This window comes from Bos javanicus, chromosome 3 (assembly GCF_032452875.1).
Source record: "Bos javanicus breed banteng chromosome 3, ARS-OSU_banteng_1.0, whole genome shotgun sequence".
In the NCBI taxonomy this organism is placed as follows: domain Eukaryota; kingdom Metazoa; phylum Chordata; class Mammalia; order Artiodactyla; family Bovidae; genus Bos; species Bos javanicus.
This window is the reverse complement of record NC_083870.1, coordinates 69,305,163-69,319,866: the sequence shown is the minus strand read 5'-3', so window position 1 is coordinate 69,319,866 and position 14,704 is coordinate 69,305,163. Positions and strand designations below refer to the sequence as shown.

The 14,704-nt window shown below is 38.0% G+C and overlaps 1 protein-coding gene across 2 annotated transcripts in view; it reads left to right on the top strand.

The window, feature by feature from the left end:
- The window catches only part of ACADM (acyl-CoA dehydrogenase medium chain), a 38,465-nt gene extending 37,025 nt beyond the window's left edge, over window positions 1-1,440 (top strand). For both annotated transcript variants that reach the window (XM_061411558.1, XM_061411559.1), the window contains one exon: window positions 518-1,440. In XM_061411558.1, coding sequence (XP_061267542.1) covers window positions 518-589 — 72 coding nt within the window. In that variant the 3' untranslated portion in view covers window positions 590-1,440. The remainder of the gene's footprint in view (window positions 1-517) is intronic.
- The last annotated feature ends 13,264 nt before the right edge of the window (window positions 1,441-14,704 follow it).

Below are 14,704 nucleotides of genomic sequence, written 5' to 3'. Positions count from 1 at the left end.
TTTACTTTTCTCCGGCATCTGAACAAATAGTTAGAAGTTTAAACTGGAAGTGAGGGCTGTCTTCTAGGAATACTTAACTGAACAAAACAAATCCTTCCAGGATCTTTTTTCATTAGCAACTCAGTTCCTTAGGAACAAAAAGTAAAAATCAGGTTTGAGAGTAAGAATAGAAAATGACTGAAGATGACAACTAGCTAAAACAGCTCAAAAAAGTTGGTTAAATATTTCAGCAACATTAAACATTAGATTTCCCAAATACTTTTTGAAAGTCAATATCCTTTTGTTTTAAGACTGTCCTCCAAAATTTTGGTAGAGTTCTTATAATAATTTTAACTAATCTTTAGAGAATTATGTATTATCATGGTTTTCAGAAAATCAGGTTTCAAAATAACTGTACATTATAGACCATATGTATGGTTTGATTCAGTTTAGTACTAGAATGGAGTTTAGAGGACTGTCTAAAATACTGAGGACTTACATATGAAATATATTTAACCTACTTTTTTTTTTCTTCCAGATTTATGAAGGTACAGCACAAATTCAAAGGCTTATTATAGCCCGTGAACACATTGGCAGGTATAAGAAGTAACCAGATCACCGTGTTAATAATCGTTGAGTAATTAGAATATGATCTACTATTTAAACTCCAGGAAAGAATAAGGGCTTTAAGGTTTTTTTTCCAGCGAAAATTTTAACATAGGTTCTCATGTACTAAACCTGTATAACTGATTCTAATAGTATTAGGTTGGCCAAAAAGTTTGTTTGGGTTTTTTTATAATGTTATGAAAAACCTGAATGAACTTCTGGGCCAACCCAAGTTTTCTACTTTTGTTTAACTTTATGACTTGCCTTTTCTATAACACATTTGGTTTTATTAAAGTTATGTGTTTTCCTTTAGTTCCAGTGTACCTGAATTACATTAACCTAGAAAAATACGTTTGGTTTGTTGTTTTAACCTCTGAAAATTAGAGAAACAGAAATTTCTTGGAATTTCAGTGTTTTTCCAAAGACAGAAAAGAAGGTTTATAAAGTATTCAGAATGTTCCAAAATTTACATTGAGAAAATATTCTAGGATTTAAATAACTTGTCAGTGACTTTGTAGACTTAATGGTCTTATATTAGAAGAATTAATTTTACTGCAATTTGGAAAGCATTTGGTTTCACTTTTGTACAGTAATAGTCAAAAATTTGATGTTCATATTCTCCCTTTAAACAGTGACCAGAAGTTACATAGAAGTTTTTAATTTTGAACCCACATAATTCTGAGCCCACATTTCACTTGCCTTATTTTTAAAAAGTCAATACAGTTTCCCTTAAATTATTTTTATATGACTCTGTTGGTCTCTGGTTAACCTTTGGTCTGTTGTATACAATCTGATTTCATGCACATACATTCTAAAAATAAACTTAAATTTGTTCAGTATTATGTATCTGTTCAATTTGTGTATCTGTTTGTATTCTTTTCAAGAAGTCTTATTATTTCATGTAATAGTGTATACTTGATTTATTTACTATGATGGAAAAAAATTCATGTTTTGATTTTGAACTGCATAAAGTTAGCTGTTCATGTTTTTATTAGATTGCATTATTAGAAAATATCAAGATGGAATAATGAAAGGACCAAATGTGACCTTATGTCACTTATTTTCCAATTCTGATACCAACTGGGCATCCACAGTTCAATCTTATTCTGACAATAATGCAGAATAGTTAGCATCAGACTCCACAGGTTTAAGAACTCTGGCCCACTCTGCCTGAAGTGGTATCTCACTTTCAACACCACTTGTAAATCCTGGATCCCCAGGCCACCCACACTTCTGTCCACTTTGGTTACAAATTTGGGTATTCCATGTCCCTGCCCTCAGGTTTGATAATTTGCAAGAATGACTCACAGAACTCAGATAAAACACACTTACTGGTTTATTACAAAGGAGGAAATGCAAAGAGCAAGGTATAAGGAGAGACACCGGGTTACATAACTTCTCCCAATGCACCACCCCCCCAGTACTGCAGTGTGTTCCTTGGAAGCATAGTTCAGTGTGTAATCTGGAAACTCCTGAATCTCATCATTCAAGTGTTTATGGAGAATCCTCAGTCTTCCTCTCCTCCCCAGATGTCAGGTGGGGCTGAAATTTCCACCTGCTTTAGTCAGCTAAGGTCGCCGTAACAAACTGCCACAGACTGGGTGGCTTAAACAACAGAAAATTTTTTTCTCACAGTTCTGGAGGCTAGAAGTCTAAGACCAAGGTACCATCTTGGTTGGTTTCTGGTGAGGCCTCTCATCCTGGTTTGTGTAATACGCTGCTACCTTCTCATTGTGTTTTCACATGGCCTCGTGTCTGTGCACGACTGTAGGGAGCAGGCACTGGTGTCTCTTCTTACAAGGACACCAGCTTTATTAGATTAGAACCATACCTTTATGACCTGATTTAACTTTCATTACTTCTCTGAAGTCCAAAGCTTCAAATATGCTCACATGAGAATGGTTAGGGCTTCATCATATGTTGGGGGTAGGGGTGGGGGGAGCTGTGGGTGGCAGTCTAGACCACAACAGTATCCTCTAATTACTTGGTCTTTTTGGTGATCAGCCCCATCCTGAGCCTCTTTAGGGGTCCCATGCTGTCACCTCATTAGCATAACTCTACTTTGATCTTTTGACAGAACCTCATTAGGAATAATATAACATACTTCTGTTGCTCAGGAAATTCCAAGGAATTGATGAACTTAGAGCAGGCATGACCAAATGTTGGGGGAAAAACCATAAAGGGAAGCAGGACCTTATGGTCCTTACCCACCACCACCCCTCCTTCCCCATGTCCTTCGCCTGTCTGTTGTCTGTGGGAAAACGTCAGCTGAAGAAAAAGTTTAGTCAGAAAAGTGAGAAAATGCAGAAGCAAAGAAAAGCAGTCAAACAGGTCAAAAACAGTAACTGTTTAATCAGTGAGCAAAGTCAAGAACCTTTAGTTCCTCCTCCAAAGCTATGGAAAGTATTTTGAGCCATATCCTGTGAGCTGTATTATAGAGTCTGAAAGCCCCACCAGGTGAAAGAAGTTAACTACAAAATAACCAGACTGTAGCCATGACATAAGCTGCCACAATTCTGAGAATTTGTCTCAAGGAAATAGAAATAAACTGACCCTGGAACTGAAGAATAACTGTATTTAAAGCAATCAAGATGACGCTGGTCAGACCACCACATGACCAATTTCAAGATGACTGTCAGAGCTAACTGCTGTTTCTGCATGTGGCCCTCTCTGTCTAGAAAAGCTCTTTCTCCCTGATTGTCAGGTTGTGGTGAGTCGGGCTTTATATGTGTCTCCCTCATCCTTGCCCCCACCCCCAGCCATTTCCAGCATCCAAAATAAAGCAAACATTCCATCAAACTTGCTTCTTTTTTTCCTTGTTGTTTTTAGGTGATTAAAAAAAAAAAAACTTTTAATTTTGTATTGGAGTATAGTTGATTAACAATGTTGTGATAGTTTCAGGTGAACAGTGAAGGGACTCAGCCATATATATACATGTATCCATTCTCCCCCAAACTCCTCTCCCATCCAGGCTGCCACATAACATAGAGCAGAGTTCCATGTGCTATACAGTATTTGTTATCCACTTTAGCATTGTGTGCATGTCCATCCCTAACTCCCTAACTGTCCCTTCCCCCTGGCAACCATAAGTTCATTCTTGAAGTCTGAGTCTGTTTTATAAGTAAGCTCATCTGTATCATTTCTTTTAGATTCTGCATAGAAGGTTGTCATACACTATATTTTTCCTTCTCTGTATGACTTACTTCACTTAGTATGACATTCTCTAGATCCATCTATGTTCCTGCAAATGGCATCATTTCATTCTTTGTAATGGCTGAGTAAAATTCCATTGTATATGTATACACCACATCTTATCCATTCCTCTATTGATGGACATTTAGGTTGCTTCCATGTGTTGGCTATTGTAAACAGTGCTGCAATGAACATTGGGGTGCGTGTATCTTTTCGGATCATGTTTTCTCTGGATATATGCCTGGAATGGGATTACAGGGTCATATGGTTAGCTTTATTTTTAATTTTATAAAGAACCTCCATACTGTTCTCCATAGTGGCTGTACCAATTTACATTCCCAACAGAATAGGAGGGGTCTCTTCTCTCCATACCCTCTCCAGCATTTATTGTTTTCTACCCAACTTCTTCTTTATTGGCTTTTGAGTGGCAACAGGCACACCACAATTTTGGTTACAGACTCACCCAGGGACTGAGGACAAAGACCAAATACATTTCCTCTTACACCTCACTAAATTATAAAGATCTAATATTTTACCCAAAAAGTTTAAATGGCTTTTTCATGCTTAACTGTGAAACTGTTTTTTAATGGCACAGCTCAAGATTGGTAACAGATTGGGTCTCTAAATAAGTTGGATATTGGTGATGGAATTCCAGTTGAGCTATTTCAAATCCTGAACGATGATGCTGTGAAAGTGCTGCACTCAATATGCCAGCAAATTTGGAAAACTCAGCAGTGGCCACAGGACTGGAAAAGGTCAGTTTTCATTCCAATCCCAAAGAAAGGCAATGCCAAAGAAAGCTCAAACTACCGCACAATTGCACTCATCTCACATGCTAGTAAAGGGATGCTTAAAATTCTCCAAGCCAGGCTTCAGCAATACGTGAACTGTGAACTTCCAGATGTTCAAGCTGGTTTCAAAAAAGGCAGAGGAATCAGAGATCAAATTTCCAACATCCTCTGGATCATGGAAAATGCAAGAAAGTTCCAGAAAAACATCTAATTCTGCTTTATTGACTATGCCAAAGCCTGTGACTGTGGATCACAATAACCTGTGGAAAATTCTGAAAGAGATGGGAATACCAGACCACCTGACCTGCCTCTTGAGAAACCTATATGCAGGTCAGGAAGCAACAGTTCGAACTGGACATGGAACAACAGACTGGTTCCAAATAGGAAAAGGAATACGTCAAGGCTGTATATTGTCACCCTGCTTATTTAACTTATATGCAGAGTACATCATGAGACATGCTGGGCTGGCTGAAGCACAAGCTGGAAACAAGATTGCAGGGAGAAAGATCAATCACCTCAGATACGCAGATGACACCACCCTTATGGCAGAAAGTAAAGAAGAACTAAAGAGCCTCTTGATGAAAGTAAAGAGGAGAGTGAAAAAATTGGCTTAAAGTTCAACATTCAGAAAACGAAGATCATGGCATCTGGTCCCATCACTTCATGGCAAATAGATGGGGAAACAGTGGCTGACTTTATCTTTGGGCTCCAAAATCCACTGCAGATGGTGATTGCAGCCATGAAATTAAAAGACGCTTGTTCCTTGGAAGGAAAAGTTATGACCAACCTAGACAGCATATTAAAAAGCAGAGACATTACTTTGTCCACAAAGGTCCATCTAGTCAAGGATATGGTTTTTCCAGTGGTCATGTATGGATGTGAGAGTTGGACTGTGAAGAAAGCTGAGTGCCGAAGAATTGATGCTTTTGAACTGTGGTGTTGGAGAAGACTCTTGAGAGTCCCTTGGACTGCAAGAAGATCCAACCAGTCCATCCTAAAGCAGATCAGTCCTGGGCGTTCATTGGAAGGACTGATGCTGAAGCTGAAACTCCAGTACTTTGGCCACCTGATGTGAAGAGCTGACTCATTTGAAAAGACCCTGATACTGGGAAAGATTGAGGGCAGGAGGAGAAGGGGATGACAGAGGATGAGATGGTTGGATGGCATCACCCACTCAATGAACATGGGTTTGGTTGGACTCCAGGAGTTGGTGATGGACAGGGAGGCCTGGCGTGCTGCGGTTCATGGGGTCGCAAAGAGTTGTACATGACTGAGCAAGTGAACTGAACACTGAAATTACAAGTTACATGTAATATGTATGTTCCAAATATAAATTTGCATTTACCTAAGTTAAAAAACTCACCTACATAAACCTTCTAGACATCTAATTATATTCTAAAGCCATATAATAATAAAGTACCTTTGATAATAAGTATTAAGTGATTATATAATTATCAATTAAGAGACTTTAGTCACAAGTAACCAGAATGAACTTAAGCTACTTAAGCAAAATACGGACAAATGTAAGCATATTGAAGTGCCTCATGTATCTGAAGGCTGGAATGGAGTCAGTTTTAGGAAGGGACTAAAACCAAAATAGTCTTTAGGAACCCATGAAATAGTACTTTTCTGTCTCTCAGTTCTACCTTCTCTACCATGTTGCATTCTTTCTTGATCTATAGACTAGTTTCCTCTACTTTTTTGATCTCAAGATAGAATAAAATCTAGCACTTTATATATTAGATTTCCCACCACTTAGAAAAGTTGACTGGCTAGGGCCATTACAGCCTGGAGTACAGGTCAGATTACAAGAATGATTTTTGATTGCCTACATCTGTGACTTGATGGTTCCTGGAAAAGACAATTTTATAAAACATCTGGTATATTTTTTTAAGATCTGGTATTTTTATGACAAGTTTAATGAATGTTTAAGGAATCTACCAGAGTAATCAATTTGCATATAGGAAGAAGAGATTGTTCCAAGACCCCTCTGGATTAAAAAAAAACACAACTGTTTATATGGCTTCTAGAATGAAATCCATTGATTTGAATATATCCCTGTAATCAGATAATAAAAAGTTCTTTGGGGATTAAAGGTTGAACCCTATAGGCAACAGTGTTTTTGTTTTTTTTTTAAGGTTTCATGTAACTAATGAATGAGAAAACTAAAAAGATGTTAAATTGTATAAGGGAGAACTTAAGAACAGACATTTCTACAGTTAGAAATGCTTAAAAGAATTTGCTAATATGTGTAAAACTGGTTAATAACCTGTAGGGTGAAAAATAAAGAGAGGGTCATTTTTTCTTTACAGGAGAAACCAGTTGTAGTTCATGGTTCATTTCCATAACTCTCCATTTTCTACAATTTAACTTTTAACTTTACAGAGTTGTAAAAGAGTTAAACCAGGCAATAGAAAATCACAGATATATACCTGTTCATAAAATACCCAGAGGATCCATGAGATAATACCTTGATGTTGTTCAATCACTCAGTCCTGTCCAACTCCTTGCAATCCCATGGACTGCAGCATGCCAGACTTCCCTGTCCTTCACTATCTCCCAAAGTTTCTTCAGACTCATGTCCATTGAGTCTATGATGTCATCCAACCATCTCATCCTCTGTTGACTCTGTCTCCTGCCTTCAATCTTTCCCTGCATCAGGGGAAAGAGTTGGCTCCAATGAGTTGGCTCTTCCCATCAAGTGGCCAAAGTATTGGAGCTTCAATTTCGGCATCAGTCCTCCCAATGAATACTCAGGGTTGATTTCCTTTAGGATTGACTGGTTTGATCTCTTTACTGTCCAAGGGATTCTCAAGTCTTCTCCAGCACCATAATTCCAAAGCATCAGTTCTTCAGTGCTCAGCCTTCTTTATGGCCCACATCTCACATCCATACATGACTACTAGAAAAACTATAACTTTGACTATACAGACCTTTGTCAACAAAGTGGTGTCTTTGTTTTTTAATGCCCTATCTAGATTTGACATAGCTTTCCTTCCAAGGAACAAGCATCTTTTAATTTTGTGGCTGCAGGCACCATCCACGGTGATTTTGGAGCCCCCCAAAATAAAGTCTGTCACTTTTTCCACTTTTTCCCCATCTATTTGCCATGAAGTGATGGGACTGGATGCCATGATCTTTATTTTTTGAATGTTGACTTTTAACCCAACTTTTTCACTCTCCTTCAACTTCATCAAGAGGCTCTTTAGTTCCTCTTTGCTTTCTGCCATTAGGATGGTGTCATCTGCATAGCTGAGGTTATTGATATTTCTCCCTGCAATCTTTTTTTTTTATTTCTTATATTCTTTTATTCTGCATTGCATCCAAACATTATGTTTTACTTTGATCATTACCTCCACAAAATCCTAATTGCTAAGTAAAGCCTATTCATTAAATATCAATACCATACCTAATGAAAATGGCATTTTATAGAGCTCTTAGATACTATACCCCTGGAAGCATATGCTCTATAGAGATGGCCAATATTCAGAAGCTAGATTTTCTTGTACTTCCCAAGTGATCAGGAATAACCAAAATATTTTAAATGAATGAAAATTATTCATGGTCCAAAAAGCTAGCTTGTGCTTCATCCAGCCTGGCATTTCACATGATGTACTCGGCATATAAGTTAAATAAGCAGGGTGACAATATACAGCCTTGATGTACTCCTTTCCCAATTTTGAACTAGTCTGCTGTTGCTTCTTGACCCACATATAGGTTTCTCAGGAGATAGGTAAAGTAATCTGGTAGTCCCATCTCTAAGAATTTCCCACAGTTTGTTGTGATCCACACAGTCAAAGGCTTTAGCATAGTCAGTGAAGCAGATTTTTTTTGGAATTCCCTTGGTTTTTTTTTTATGATAAAGTGGATGTTGGCAATTTGATCTCTGGGCTGGGAAGTAGGAAATGGAGTAGGAAATTGCAACCCACTCTAGTATTCTTGGAGAATTCCATTAACAGAGGAGCCTGGTGGACTATAGTCCATGGTGTTGAAAAAGAGTCAGACACAACAGAGTTACTGACACAGACAGACAAGGCTTTAGTTATACAATCAATTTGTTTACTTATATCCTGGTAAACAGGAATAAATATTCCTTTTGAATACTGCCATGAAATGTAAGGAGATTTAGTAAATGTTTTTAAATCCTGGGAAACAGTGAGAAACAGATACCATTTTAAAATTCCAGTTTATAAAAGCAGAGTCTACTAAACTGAAGATGAGACAGCCTAAAAATTAAAAAGGGTTTTCTCATATATCCATAAAAATAGAATATAACTGCTGCATGCATAAATAATATTCCAAACAAGTAGCCATGATTAAATTTCTCTCATCAGTCCATTAAGTTCTCTATAAGTGCTCTGTTGGATCTTGGATCAGTAAACTACTTTCAAGAGGCTCTCTGCTTCAAGACAAAAGAGTTCTAGAAATCCTGATTGGATCCACTGGTATGGGGTGAAATCTGTCTAGCTATGACAACTTGAAAATGTGTGCCCGCAAAACTATTCTCTGATGTATATGCTGATAGTTCAAGGTACCTGATTCTTTCCATGACGCTCTGAGACTGTCCCCTCCTGAATGCACTAATTTTGACCTGTAGGACTATAGGCAGAGCCTTCAAGCTAGCATCATAATAAAACAGAAACTATCTACAAATAACTGTTGTGATTCAGGCTACTGTAACAATACTGCTGCCAACTAAAGAAATGTCACTTGCCATCCAGTTCTGTTAAGAATGAAGCTATTTTGTAGGCAGCATAGAAACACAGGTATAGAGAATAGACTTATGGACACAGTGCGGGAAGGAGTGAAGTTGTGAAGTTGCTCAGTCGTGTCCGACTCTTCGACAGCATGGATTATAGCCGACTAGGCTCCTCTGTCCATGGAATTTTCCAGGCAAGAGCACTGGAGTGGGTTGCCATTTCCTTTTCCAGGGGATCTTGCAGACCCAGGGATCAAACCCAGGTCTTCTGCATTGCAGGCAGATGCTTTAATGTCTGGGCCACCAGGGAAGCTGGTATGGTGTGAAATCTGTCTAGCGGAAAGGAGAGGGTGGGACAGATTGAATGAGTAGCATTGACATATATACATTACCATAATGTATAAAATAGATACCTAGTGGGAATTTGCTATATCGTGCAGGGAGCTCAACCTGGTGCTCTGTGACAACCTAGCGGGGTGAATGGGGTGGGTGGTTGGAGGGAGGTTCAAGAGGGAGGGGACATATGTATACCTATGGCTGATTCATGTTGATATATGACAGAAACCAACAGAACATTGTAAAGCAATTATCCTCCAATTAAAAATTAATGTTGGTGAAAGTCGTGTCCAACTGTGTGACCCCATGGATGGTAGCCTGCCAGGCTCCTCTGTCCATGGAATTTTCCAGGCAAGAACACTGGAGTGGGTTGCCATTTCCTTCTCTGAAAAGAATGTTTAAAAAAGATTTTTAAAAAAGAATTAATCTATTAGCCACTGTAGTCACTGACCTTCAACACAACCTGAAAGGAATTAGGACAGAATGAAGCACTCTATGCTTTGGGAAAACTGCCAGAACAGACCTTCAGGTATTTTCAGGAAAAAATTTTTATTATCCTGGCTTCTTGTATCTTCTTGTATTTAGAAAAGCACTAAAGCCATTAACTAAGATATCTGTTCCTCATGACTAGCAGCAATTTTCTATGGAGATGTGTACTTGGTTGCACATACCCCTTTCACCAAAATAACATCTATACTGACCTTCCTCCTTACCTCTTCAGAACAGTTTCTCAGAGTTATTTGAGGCTGTCATCTGGGCTATAGTCCTCAGTAAGATACTGAGTGAATTCAACTCACTCAGCTTTTTAAAAAATTAAAATTCAGCTTTTAAAAATATTAATTTATTTTAATTGGAGGATAATTACTTTACAATATTGTGATGGTTTCTGCCATACACTGACATGAATCAGCCTTGGGTGCATATGTGTTCCCTCATCCTGAATCCCCCTCCTACCTGCATCCCCACCCCATCCCTCTGGGTTGTCCCAGAGCACCGGCTTTGAGTGCCCTGCTTCATGCATCAAGCTTGCACTGGTCATCTATTTTGCATATGGTAATATACATGTTTCAATGATATTCTCTCAAATCATCCCACCCTTGCCTTCTCCTACAGAGTCCAAAAGTCTGTTCTTTACATCTGTGTCTCTTTTCCTGTCTTGCATATAGGATCATCATTACCATCTTTCTAAATTCTATAAATTCCATATAATATACTGTATTGGTGTTTTTCTTTCTGACTTACTTCACTCTGTATAATAGGCTCCAGTTTCATCTACCTCATTTGAACTGACTCAAATGCATTCTTTTTAAAGCCTAGTAATATTCCATTGTGTATATGTACCACAATTCCCTTATCCATTCGTCTGCTGATGGACATATAGGTTGCTTCCATGTCCTAGCTATTGTAAACAGTGCTGCAATGAATATTGGGGTACATGAGTCTCTTTCAGTTCTGGTTTCCTTGATGTGTATGCCTACCATACAACCCAGTGGGATTGCTGGGTTGCATGGTCGTTGTATTTCTAGTTTTTTAAGAAATCTCCCCACTGTTCTCCACAGTGGCAGTATCAGTTTGCATTTCCACCAACAGTGTAAGAGGGTTCCCTTTTCTCCACACCATCTCCAACATTTATTGTTTGACTTTTTGATGGTGGCCAATCTGATTAGTGCAACTCACAGCTTTTATGTTGTATGTTTTTTTCTGTTCACACCATGGACCAAGTGGTTTAAACAACAATTTATTTCTCACAGTCCTAGAGGCTAGGAAGTCTAAGATCAAGATTTTTACCTTCTCTGTGTTGCAGACTTCTAACTCCTTGTATCTTCACATGGCAAAATTAGGGTGAGAGAGCTCTCTGGGGTCCCTTTCATAAGTGCCCTAATCCCATTCCTGAAGACTCTACTCTTATGACCTAATTACCTCAAGGCCCCACTTCCTAATACCATTGTACTGGGGATTCAGATTTCAACATATGAATTTGTGTGGGGACAGAAGCATTCAATCAAATACCAAAAACCAAGACTGAGAGCTACAGTTAATTACTATACCCAATAATATAATCAGATATAATCAAATATATATATAATATAATCAGATAGTAAGACAATAATCAGAATAGAAACTAGTGAAAATCTTTACAGTGCTTAACTATTTCATAAGAATCTAACCATTACTTCCCCTGAGGGAAACAAGAGCATTGACAAAGCTCCAGGGCCTTCTCAATTTTGGACATATTTATATTAATATTTTTATTTAATTTTTAATATTAATAATATTTTACCTAGACAACTTTAAGCTATGGAGGGCTGAGTTGATCTGATATACTTACCAAATTTTTCTATAAAGCTCCTTGAGTATGGTGCTGGTAAAATATAAAATATGGAGCATATGAAATAAATTTAATTATTTCAAATATCTTTCTTTTTACAAGGTGAAAGAATAAATTTTTGTTTATTTTCCAGTCTCCCAACCCTTGTCTTCCAGGAAATTTCAAATATACATTGAGATGTAAAATATATCCTGAAAGTTTTATTTTTGTAGATTCAAGATTTAACCTTGAGAAGGCAAAATCAAGAGATGTCATAAATGACCTGATTACTTAAGATAGGCTTATAGGTACCTGAGAAAGAACACTTGTGTACCTATTTAGTCAAAGGGGCAATAAATAAAAACAAGTACAGAAAAATATAACATGATTATATGGAACTTTGTTCCTCAAATGAGGAAACTTTGTTTCCTTTTTTAAAAAAAAAATTAAGACATTAAAATTTCAACATATAGAACACAGAAAATGTATTCTGGTAAGACAAAAATCTCTGCTATCTAGGCAGAAGGTAAAGAGGAATATTTTACTTTTGTAAGCAAGTCCCATAGAACTGAGTGAACTTTGCCAAAATTTTAGCACCTTTCAGTGTTTTTCAGACTCAAGTATTACACACCAAGGCAAATAAAATTCACAGTCCTAAAGTTTGTCTTTAACTATGTATTTTCGTATTCGAGAACAAATTCTTACTGTGTGAACATGAATTTTAAAAAATGTTTCTAAGCTAGTGGTTTCTATCAGAATGATTGTTTTTCTCTGAAGTCTATCTCACGCAAAGCATTAGAATTAAAATTTTTTTTCTGTTAATCTGGGGACTAATCCATTTATATAAGTGCCTATTTATCTCTATAAACCAATCAGGACAGAGTTCTTTAATCTGAGGAATAATCTGTTGCCGAGGTCCAGCTGATCCAGGGTATTCGAAGGAGAGACGGCTTTGGCGACTATTGATTTATTTATTTATCAAAGATATAAAGAGTAATAGAATGAGGATAGCTCAGTAGGAAAATTCAGTGGAGAAAAGAAGCTGAGTAGCTTGGTTTACGAGGAAAATCAATATAACCCATGACACCAGGTTAGCTCTGACCACGGAGGCTGCAGGCGCCCTCTCGAATAGCGGAAGGTGCCCCACCTTAGACACCTTCTCGAGTGGGTCTTAGAAGCCCAGGCAAATAAATGGTCGCAGAGGATATCCACGCTCCAGATGGAGACTCAGCTGGAAGTTAAGGGGAAGAATGACATGGGGAGACCAAGGGTTGGTGAGCAAGGCCAGTAGCTTTATTTTCAACAGGGGTTTTTATACCCTAAGTTACACACAGAGGATAATAGGGGATGCAAAGTCAGCAGTCTTTGATCCTTATCAAAAACCAGGGTTTCTTTCCTGCAAATTTATAGTATACAAATGGTTTAGGTGATTTACATCATCTTCTGACCAGAAGGCCTATTAACATTTTATGACTCTTGACAAAGACTTATCAACAAAGACTTATTTTCCCTAAGAGTAATTATTTTAAGATTTGGCACCATCTTCCTTGCATTCCTATAGGGCGGATGTATAATGGGTTTACAACAAAGGAAAGAATTTATTACCTTAAGGGTCTAAAGTTACTAACACCAAGGCCACTACTTATTTTTTCTACATACCAACTATTAATTAATACATATTCAAGGATACAATTCAGGGGATGTGGAAATTTGGCAACAAACATTGGCTCATTAATGAAATCTTTTACTAGTTTTATTCTGACAGTTTCTAACTCTCTGAGAGGCTCTAAAGCTATTTGAATATCTTAAGCTTCCCATGCCTCGAGGCTGGGAGACTGTAAACAATCGTATGCATAGCTGTAGGAGTCCAGGTAAACTTGTCGGGTGAGTTAGAGAGCCGTCTGAGGGGTTTGGATTTAAACACTCCTAGTTGCCCAGGAACTTTATTAACTGGAGCTGTAAGTTAACTCTTTGACAGAGAGAGTGAGATGGTGGTGGGGGACAGCCCCCAGTAAAGTCAGAGGTGAGAGCACAAAGCAATAAGGTAGGCAGACTCTGGTTTTTGGGGTGGGTAGATGCTCGAGAATATCCGGGGGACTCCTGAGGCTCGATCCCGCCTTTGCATATGCCGAGCCTCCTTCCTCATGACCTTTGTCACGAGTGGAATGTCTCTCGCCGGCTCCCGGCAATCTGATTTATTAGTTTACACTGTCCAAAAGTGGGAAGGTACTTCATAAATGTTCAGTAAGAAGTCAAAGCCTTCCTCGATTTAATACATATACATTGAGAACTTAAAAGTTTCAGATCTATAATAACTTCAGCCATAGGCAAGTGAACTTACCAGTCCAGATCTCAAAGTTGTTCACCTTTTCAGTGGGCTCTAAATTCTTAGCTGATTAGCTCTGCTTTCACACACAGACAAGAGTGGATAAACAAGATTCTCTACTGTCTCTCATCCATGAGAAAATAGTCTTCTATAGTAAATGAATGGGTCATAAAAACATTCTCTCAATCATTGCTACCAATGAGACTAAATTATGAACTATGCCTGAAACAGAAACAAAAATAAGACATAAAATCAGTAAGGCAGGCAAAACCTACATAAAGGTCCAAAACAGTTAAGGTCTTATTGCCACATGGAGTGGCTGTGAGAGCCATGCAAGTCACTGTGAGAGCCAAGAAAGAAAACTGCCCTGGCTTAAGTAGATATTGAGGTGCCATTCTCAAGCAATGCAGTTTCCTTGGCTCTATATGTTCTGCTTACATGGGTATCAAGGCAAATGTATAATTTTC